At 40.6% G+C, this 10,301-nt stretch overlaps 1 protein-coding gene across 2 annotated transcripts in view; it reads left to right on the top strand.

Annotated features, from left to right (window-relative positions):
- Nucleotides 1-8,431, top strand: part of SLC24A2 (solute carrier family 24 member 2) — a 176,668-nt gene extending 168,237 nt beyond the window's left edge. The window contains exons 9-11 of one of the 2 annotated variants that reach the window (XM_005297688.5): nucleotides 1,184-1,273; nucleotides 3,015-3,181; nucleotides 6,632-8,431. In XM_005297688.5, the coding sequence (XP_005297745.1) occupies nucleotides 1,184-1,273; nucleotides 3,015-3,181; nucleotides 6,632-6,881 (507 nt within the window). In that variant the 3' untranslated portion in view covers nucleotides 6,882-8,431. The remainder of the gene's footprint in view (nucleotides 1-1,183; nucleotides 1,274-3,014; nucleotides 3,182-6,631) is intronic. The other variant, XM_005297689.5, reaches the window with a different exon arrangement.
- Nucleotides 8,432-10,301: the final 1,870 nt, after the last annotated feature.

Raw genomic sequence — 10,301 nt, forward strand, 5'->3', positions numbered from 1 at the left:
AACAGAATTACGATCAAGATTGCTCTGCCAAACTAGTTAACTTAAGCTCTCCCTTTTAAACAGGTATAACTGGCTTAAAAAGGCAGTGGGGATGATGAATGACACTGAAAGGCACAGAGACCAAAATAAGTTATGAATTTTAATATAACCCATTAATTTGTTATGAGAATACTGTACATTCAAAGCCTGACATTAGTAAAAGAGAAATCCTAATTAAAAATGAGTCTGCTTTGGTGTGATATAGATTTTGGAACTCATTAATGGGCTTCAAAGACATTATTGTGTCTACAGGTTCACCTTTCTTTTATAATGAACCTCTGTACAAAACAAAGCAAAGGGGTTCCACAGTAACCAGTACATCTTAATTGCATCCTACTATGTTAATTGAAAATAAAAGGGTTATTTTTCCAAGCAAAATATGATGAGCTAAAAACTTCAAAATGTACCTCTTTATCATTCTGGACTCTGCAGCAACCTTTGTGGTGCTGACTGTACAAAAAGTACATTCTCACTATAGAGTTTGTTGGCAAAAAGTAAGCTTTTATATTAATTGTACCTGGACTATTTTGAGTGTGTGCACATGGCCTTGAGGATGGGGCACTCTCCTGCATTCAGAAGACCTAGTTCCAATTTCCATTTCTAGCCTGCTGGATTACTTTAGGCAAATCACTTCACCTCCCTGTGCCTCAGTTTCCCCATCTATAAAACAGGGATAATGATACTCATGCTTTGAGACCTCAAGATAAGGACTAGCTTGAATATGAATAACTTTTATTCACAAGGAATCACTTCAAAAGTGGAAAATGGCTCTAAAGAATATCATAGCCTGTTACAGCCGTTTTCCCCTTTCAAAGCCAAGGCCCTGATTCAGTAAAGCACTGAAGCAAATTTCGGCCTAAGAATATACAAAATGAATGGCAGACCAATATTTACTATTAGGTATGATCAGGATCACTGCTATGGGTCTGATATTACAATCCTGAGGTAGGCTATTTTCCTATTGAAGTCAGTGGGAGGTTTGCCTGTGTAAGAACTGCAGGATCAGGGCATGCAGCTACTTAATCCTCTTCTAACTTTCTTAGATCACTATATGTTTGTAATTCTGAATTTGTTTAGGGACTGTATATGCATTGGTCAATGTTTAACATAAATGCACACTATTTCTGTTTTATTTCTCTTTCAGTCCTCCAGGAAATTTTTTCCTGTCACATTCTTTGGAGCAATCACTTGGATAGCAGTTTTTTCTTATTTAATGGTCTGGTGGGCACACCAGGTAAGAGAATGATAAAGGTATGAAATGTAAGCTTTCCTATGTGTCTCAGTTTGTGACTAGTCATTTAGGGCCAGATTCTGCAACCCTACCACATGCTGAGTAACCCCTTATTCTGCAAGCTGGAATGATTCTCAGAGTAAAGTACTACTCAGTGTCTGGTAAGGTGGGTTGTGTACATTTGCTGACAAATGTTTGATCATTCTGTTTGCATTAGAACCAGCAACAACCATTCACTGATAGCTATGTAAATAATGCCTCTTTGAAAATCTTATATGGGCTACTCCTCTTTAGCCTGGAACTATGATGCAAAGGCCTATATGGGCTTAGCATGTAGACCCCCTCTCAGTCACTCTGTCCATGACCCCTCTCACCTGACAGTAACATCATAGGGCTTACGTGGAGCAAAGAGTCTTGCAAAGGCCCTGCATGCTTGCTGGGGAGAATTTCATCCTTAACAATAGCTCAGTTCCTGCTGTCCTCCTCAGGCAACTCAATGAAGATTTTTGAACTCAATGGAGATTTTTGTCTTTTTGCAGGATTCAGCCTTAATGGAAATACATTTGAGTTAGTTGAATCCTTGTAAAGGTGACCTACAAAAGGAAATATCTTTTCCATAGTGCTGATTTTTATTCATTTTTTCCTGTCATTTCCGCATGTTTGTCTAAATTTTAGCGTCATTTTCCTTAGCCTCATATTTTTCTTAAGTGTTTGTTCTTGTCTGAAAACCAGAACTGTGCAAATCATGCATTGTTCGGTTTCTGAGGGATTCACCAGCTGAACCATGTAGCTTGATTCACAGAGGTTCAGAAGGATTCAATCTCTGCAAGCTCCAGTTGAAATTCTATTGCAAATCCTGATGTTGCCGTTAGTGGGGGTGGTTTGCCTTCTGAGACATATACAGAATTGGTCACACTAGTAATTTCTTATTATTTATCTAGTGCAGTAAGTTTAAATGCCACTGTACTTCAGTAAAGCTACACACAACTAAAAGCAAAGTCCCTGCCTGTACAACTTGGAAGCTAAGGGCTGCCCTTAGCTGCTGAAGCCATGGTTGTCAAGGAGGAGGAGTAAAGTTTTATTAGCTGTGTGGTGGGTCCTAGAGCCATCTTGTCAGCACAAGGTAGGATGGCTCAGGGTAGAATAAGCAGTAGGATATGCACTCTGTTGTGCCCTTAAAAACAGCAGTGTGCATATCCTACTAGCACATCCAGGACACTGCAAAATATGCTAGCCAGCTGAGGGTCTAACCACATCCCCATACTGGCAGAAAATGGTTATTTGGGGCTGCAAAGCACCAGTGGGCGCAGTAGCAATGTACTGTCATTAGCACATAGATCTCATGCCCTGCTACCTACAGACCCCTCTCCTCTTACGTCCCCAGAGCATACTCATGCAACTCAGGGCAGTATTTGGCCCTAAAGAAGCAACCAACCACTTCTCCCCTTACTGACTGCTTCATTAATAATATAAACGTGTTCTTTTTCTCCCTACTAGCAGTAAGTATTAGAAAAGTCACTCAGTCAGTAGGGTCATCTTGATGATTTAATTCCAAAACTAACAAATGTCATGTTCCAAAAACTTGGGAGCATATTCTACTCTCTTTCCATTGACATTCTACCAAAGATTGAGGCTAGAATATGCCCCGAGGTGATTTTCCATTTTAACTAACTTTACAGCAAAGAATGCCCATTCCTCCCATGACCTCTCTGCATTCTTTTGTACTTTTCCCAATACCTTTTAGGTTGGCGAGACCATTGGCATTAGTGAAGAAATCATGGGATTGACTATGTTAGCTGCAGGTACCTCTATTCCTGATCTAATTACCAGTGTTATTGTGGCACGAAAAGGCCTAGGTGATATGGCAGTATCCAGCTCTGTTGGAAGCAACATCTTTGACATCACAGTGGGGTAAGTACTACACAAAGATAATTATGGCTAAGTTATAAAAACTTAAATGTTTTGTCATAGTGTTAGCTACCATTACTTTCTGCTCTTTTGTATGTAACAGAAATAGATTTCAAAATACAGTATCTTACACATGCAACATGCTTTACTGTCTTTCTTGATTTGTATCAAGGTTACTGTATAATCAGGTCAAAAGTGAATATTTGTTAAATAAGCTTGTTATAAATCAGTTGTTTGAGCCTCCAATTTGCTGTTTGTTTTGTTTTGTTTTGTTTTGTTTTGTTTTGTTTTGTTTTGTTTAAGGGACCATTCAGTCAGGTAAATTTCACATTTTAAAAATATTTAAGAATATTGTTGCAGGTATCGTATTCAAAACATGCTTTGCTTTAGTCAGCAGTTTGGGATTTGGCCCCTTTTGTTCACAGTTTCCATACTACAGCTGTCTGTGTGATCAGAGATCATGAATGCTTTTTTGTTCTTGCAGTACCTGCCCAGCTGTAGTCTGTACCACTGAGTGTTCCACCCTCCAGATAAAGCCTGACAAATCCAGACGTACAGGCGCTGATTCTGTATTCTAAGGCCCCTTCACATAGTTCTGATAGTGAAGGGAGGCCTTAAAGTGGAGAGAAATGGCACCCTGAGAATACACTCTGTGCAGGGGGCCTCCCTGGCAACTATAGAGCAAAAGGGTTCTACACCAGCCCTGCTTCCAGCCCCTGGTATAATGGTGATCAGGGGTATGGACAGGTGTAATGCATTGTTTGCCCCATCGGGGCCATGGGAAGCTGAGCACAAGTTAAAGGCTCCTTGAGGCTGTTTTAACTTACATCAGGGCCAGGCAGGTTCCTGGCTGCCTCAAAATACAGGATGTGGGGGGTTAAAGTCACCTTTGCTCCCCCCCCCCCCCCATCTCTGCCCTAAGAATAAGAACTGAGACTCTGGCCACCTCTAATATCACCATCCCCCAAAGTTATTTGTTTGCCATCAGATGTCAGCAGGAGGAGATTTCACATTATATTTTTGATAATCAGATTGATTCTAATGTGCAACTAACAGGTTATTGGACCAAATTCTCCTCTCATTGACATCTTCCAGTTCAACACCACTGATATCAACTGAGTTACACCGGCATTGCTGAGGAAAGAATATGGCCCAGAAAGTGTTGTTTCTTTTAACAAGATAAAGTGCTGTCATGGGAGAAACTTAAAATAGTATTTGAGTGGAGACTAAATAAACTGTGGGATTGAGTCGTCTCCATACAAGAATTTCCATTTCTGTACTGACTCATAGGAACAAACATATACCACCATTCCCCACTTAGTATTTTGGGTAAAATTGTGGTTAATGCAAGGTAAGAGGCACAATCCTCTTCCCTACACCTCCAGATGAGTACATATATAAGGCCAAATTCTGCTTTGTGCAGTTCAATGGAACATTCCTATGTTGTTGCACACTCACTTTCTGGCATGTGAAGGGTTTTGCCAAAAAATTCTGGGAATTCTTTAGGCAGATCCTTGTCCCTTTAAATGTGCTGTTTGTAAGACCCCTGACACACAGCACACTTAAGATGAGAGTATTTGGCTGATAAACTATTATCCTGTCACAGGAGGATCCGTGTGGTGAAGGGACAGCAGAACACCCCAACGCTCAGTGTAAGGGGCACTCCAGCAATCCCACCTCCCAGAACAACCCTTGCAGGCCATCAGTAGCTGAAGCAATGTAGAGCAGTCCTGGAGATGCTCTAAATTACACCACTGGCTGGGCTGATATGGAACAGTCCCCAGAAATTGGGGAGGGGTACAAATGGTTTCTTCATACCACCACCTGTCAGCTATCCCCATCACTTTGGGCTCAGCTGAGACTCTGGACCTCGCTCTTCATTAGTATGGTGAACCCAGTGGCATGTTTTGTTTTTAAATAATCAACTCATAAATATGATACCTACACACGTTAAATCACTAAGCGTCCTCAGTGCATTTATTTAGAACATAGGCAGTGGACATATTGCAAGAAGTTTCTTTTTGCAATATTCAGATGTAGCCTTTTATTTTCCTCAAATGGTTTAGCTTTTATCTCTGGAAATGTAAGGTGCCTTGTATATCTTGGAACCTTGGCTTTAGTTATGATTAAAAAAGGCAGAATTCAGTTTAGTTTCCAGTTTAGTTACTACTCAGGCTGTAAAAAATTATTCCCATTTGATCAGGTTAGTCAGAGATGATATAGTTTGAATTATGTGAGCTTCAGACATTTTTTCTACCTGTTCAAAGCTCTGCTAAACTCCTGTCAATGGCTTAAATATTTATTTCTATTTGACATATTCCAGAGTAATGTTGCCTCACACTGTAGCAGCAGAATGGAAAATGCAGTAACATCAAGCACAGAAATAGAAGTTAAGCTTAAGTTCAAACATTTTTGCATAGTGTTATATTCTAGGTGTGCATCAAGAAGCTTTGAGGGCCAAAACATGAGGGCCATTGCTTCCCCAACTTGCCCAGGCTCCACTGCCAGAGAATCAGAGATTCTGTGTTCTCCTCTCTTCCAGGTGCAGATCTGTGGCACTGCATGGATCCACTGCCCATTTGGCAATCAGGCTGTTTGGTATGATATCAGGGGCTAGGTTTCTCCCCAGCTGATTGAAAGGAAAAAATGGAATGGGCCACACAGCTTACAGACAGCCTCCTAGCTGATAGCTGCAAGCTGTGAGGCAGGCAGGAAACACTCCATCGTGACAAAGAGCTCTTCATGGCAATTGGTGGAGGAAGAGGAGGGAGTCCCCTAGATATCTCCACTTCTGTCTCCTACACAAAATAACCTAGTTGCTTATTTGCAAGTTATGAGAACCTGGTCCTTCACCCTTTGCGGAGGCTTGTGGTTAGACTAGCCTGAGTAGGGAATAGAGAGGAGACTGGGAAAATGTGAAAAGAGGGTCAAGAAAGTATAGGATACTTGGGAGCATAGAGAACTCATTTACATTAATTCCCTGTCCACTTATCAGCTCCACACCTCCCAACAGTGGAGAGGGCAGCAGAAAAGTAGTAGTAAATATTTGTATTTTGGAAGTGCCCAAAGGGCTGCATTGTGCTAGGTGCTGTGCAGACACAAAAAATAGGCAATCCCATTCTCCTCACCACCTTGTACACTGGACCCAGTCTTCTGCAACCTGCCAATCTGTGCCTTCGCCTCTTCTGGACGTAACTGCTGAGAAACAGGATGTGTGTCAGCCTAGCCACACCTGCTGCTCAGCCCGATCTAGTCCATCCCCCAAGGCCCAGTACAGAATTTTTCTTTTTAGTATGTTACCTAATGCCTCTCTTATTGTGTCCGTGCACTAGCTTATTAGATGGGCTTCATTATGTTTAAATCAACAGCTTTATGTTGAAGTGCCTCCAGAGTATTCTTAATACCACTTTTTGTTTTTCTATGGCATTTCCAATTTCTCTTTGTGTTTTTCAGTCTTCCCCTTCCGTGGCTCCTGTACGCTGCAATTAACGGCTTCACCCCTGTGATTGTCAGCAGCAATGGATTGTTCTGTGCTATCGTCCTCCTCTTCATCATGCTACTCTTTGTCATCCTCTCCATTGCGCTCTGCAAGTGGAGGATGAATAAATTCTTGGGCTTCACCATGTTTGGTCTCTATTTCATATTCCTAGTCATCAGTGTTCTTCTGGAGGACAAAGTGATCTTGTGTCCCGTCTCCATCTAGTAGGAAGTGCCGTTTCTCGAACAAAACAAATATCTGCAATGGACAGCATCCCCTGAGAATAAACAGTGGATCCACAACCCTTACAAAAATAAATACACAAAGAGGATAAAAAGGGCTGGATTTGAAGTGGAAAAATTATTCAGCTGATGCATTTGCTGCTGAACAAAACAGTTACACGTAAGAGGTGAGATCAGCTACCTTTAGGCTTCTTTGCATGTCACTTGGAAGATCTCACTGTTCACTGGCAGAGGTCCTGTATGTGTGTTATAACAATGCAAGTTCTTATATATACTACACATATGCTATGTTTCCCCGTATCTCTCTCTCTATATTAATATATGCCTACATGCGGAAACAAAGAATAATAGACACATAGAGGTATAACCTTGCAAGGAGAACGCTAGTATCCATTTCGGGGAAGCACAAACCTCTAGTTGGGGATTTATGTAGTTACCTGTTGAATGTATCAGTGGAAGATGTTAGCCAACAGCATCTGCATGAGTAACAGACAGAAAAGGACTCGCACGTCGCCTCATTCAGATGGACTCATATGCTGTGAGCTTGCACACATTTTGGACATCCACATTGTGGACCTTTAGAAGCCCTTGGCGAAGTGAACATGATGTTTAAATAGAATCCTGCTAAACTCTGCAGCGTCCAAACACTCTGGCTCTAGCACTGATGGTGAACTGTAGGCTGACTCATGATAGTCAAAGGTGAAACCCAAACTGGGGATTTGTGGCCTCTTCTAGCATCATCCCAGCATGCAAGTAGAAAACACGACTACTAAGTGAATTCACTACTTTTCTATAGTGCAGCAATACTATAAATAGTACCAATGTCTTTCTGCTGCTATTACCACTATAGGCTTGCCTTTTCATATAAGAAAGAAGGCTGGATTTGTTTGTGTGTAGTATTTCATATAAAATTTAGATGCAGCTGCATGATGGGAAGCTGCCTACTTGCTGAAGTGAATATCCTTTTATAGACTATTTTCCACCATTATTTGCCGTGAATAAGTCCTTCACTGTTGCATACTTTCTTATCAGCTTTGGGGCAGACCCTCAGCTGATGTAAATTGTCACAGCTCCATAATGAAGTTATGACAATTTATTCCAGCTGAGGGCCTGCCCCTGTAAATCTGATAACTTAGCAAGGGGGATCTAACAATTGTAATATGGAGGGGTTGCAGGTTGAAACACAGGCAGGAATCTTCTAGAGTTGCTGAAGTGTTAGCATGTGTTAATTATGGAGGTCTAAGGGGCCCCATGAAAGAGAGCCCATTCCTGCTCAGATTGAAGTCATGAGAGGAGAAGCAGGTCCAAAATTAGAACAAAAAAGGACCAGGAAAGAGAGAGAAATCACTGTTCCTACAGAAGAAGATTTTACATTTCCTATAGTTGGATATAAAATGGGACACTTGAAACCTGAGTAAAAATTATTTGAGGTAATGCCTGTTTGTTTTTTCAAGGTCTGTGTTTGGTTAGAGTTCATGCAATTTCATTGTATATCTGTTTTCCAGAAGTGACCCATTTCAGAGTTGTTTCTGGTTTAAATCCCACCTGCAGTGGAAATACTATGCCAGGACTATGAACAGAGGGTTCAGCACATTTTGGTTTGTTGATTGTTCTGATGTTATGGCCGTGCTTTTCTTTCTATATCCCATGCTTTCAGCACCTTTGCCCCTCATTGTATTCCTTGTATGTATGTTTATATCTCTACATAACTATATCTGCTTAGAGCATAAAAATGAAGTAAACAACAGTAGATCAAACAGTAAGAAATATATATTTATAACAAAAAGAAAAAAGTATATATTATTAAAGTTAAGATATTAATTAACAAAGGCAAGAAAATTAGGAGTTACAGTTACTACAGAGTCTGCTACTCACTTCTTGTGCCTAGGATTTAAAATACCTAGGTACAGAATTGCATACAAAGCCAGATTCTGCTCTTAATTACACACCTGCAGTTCCCTTTGCATTTTTAGTGGCACTTGTACCTGTGTAACTGTGAGCAGAAGTTTGCCCGGTGTGTTTCATATCCCCTATTGCTCTGAAATCCCCTTATCTGGGCTGCAATCCTACCTACAGTGGTGCCACTGCCACCACTTCCTATTTTTTTACATGGATACAGTCCTGAGGAAAAGCAGGTGTACATACTTATAGTGACCTCAGCAGAAAGCAATGGAAGTCCTGTGAGGAAAAAATGCAGGGCCCAAATTCTGAACTCAGTTACACCAATAAAATCCCATTGATCTCAGAGGGTTTTCACAGCTATAAGTGAGGGTAGAATTGGCCCCAACTCTTGTGTGTATCCTGAGGGAACCACCAAATCCTGTGTGATATCTTAGATGACAATACTCACAGTAGCTTTATCAAACAAAAACAAAGTTTTCAAGTGGCCCCTTAGAGCTTCTTCCCTTAGATGAGAGGAATAAAAAGAGCTGGTGACCACAAAGAATATGTGCAGGACTTTATGAGTGTGTTGAACCTTTAAGTGAGGTGTATGTGTAATCATACACAAAATACTGAGATGCACAAACTCACAAGAGGACACGCATTTTGCTGAAGTTACAATCAATATCTGAATAGTACCAGAAACATCTAGCAAGGTGCACTGTGATGAAAAGTCTCTTCTGCAGTGCTATGAAACAACTCACGAGACTGTACTTTAAAGCAGACACATTATGTTTCAAATAAGATTTAAAATCTTCTTACACTGGAATAGGTGAGTCACTCCTTCAAGTGATATTCTTTCCCCGTTAGAAAATGACATTGACCTTGAATTGCTGGCCCAGGTGGACATACCCCAGGTTCAATGTCTGACATTTCCGGAAAAGCCTAACAGTTTCCTGCAGCTGTTTTTCCCCTTTACCCAGGAGGTCTTGGTGCAGGCACAACACTGAAAGGAGAAATTCAGGGAGGTAGAAAGAAGGGAGACGAGAAATCTGACAAAAAATAATACATTTTTAATTCAAAAGAAAGTTAGAATTGACCAGTATAATTAAACAAACTAGTGAAACATATTTATTCAGGCTGATCTTCCAAGCATTGCTTATTTCACATATATGCAGATTAGGGTATATGTCAAATGTTTGCACAGCCACATGAGACATAAATAGGATCAGGCAGTCAAAACTAACAGAAAAACTAGCAAGCAAGCAGTGGCTTCAGAGGTAAATGTAATGTAATGATGGATTGCTATTTAGTAGGAGATTATCTTTCAGGCATGGCACAGAAATCATTTTATAAAGACAGGAAGTATTTAATGTTCAGGTAGTTCTATACCAAGTGACCAACAGAGCAGGCTTACAAAGGCATTTGCTGTTTAGTTTAAAAAAAAAAGTTCAAACACACCAGTTTGATATTTAAAACAATAAAACACACAAACCAAATTTTGATCTCTGTTCAGTGCACT

The sequence above is a fragment of the Chrysemys picta genome, chromosome 6, assembly GCF_011386835.1.
Source record: "Chrysemys picta bellii isolate R12L10 chromosome 6, ASM1138683v2, whole genome shotgun sequence".
NCBI classification, from domain to species: domain Eukaryota; kingdom Metazoa; phylum Chordata; order Testudines; family Emydidae; genus Chrysemys; species Chrysemys picta.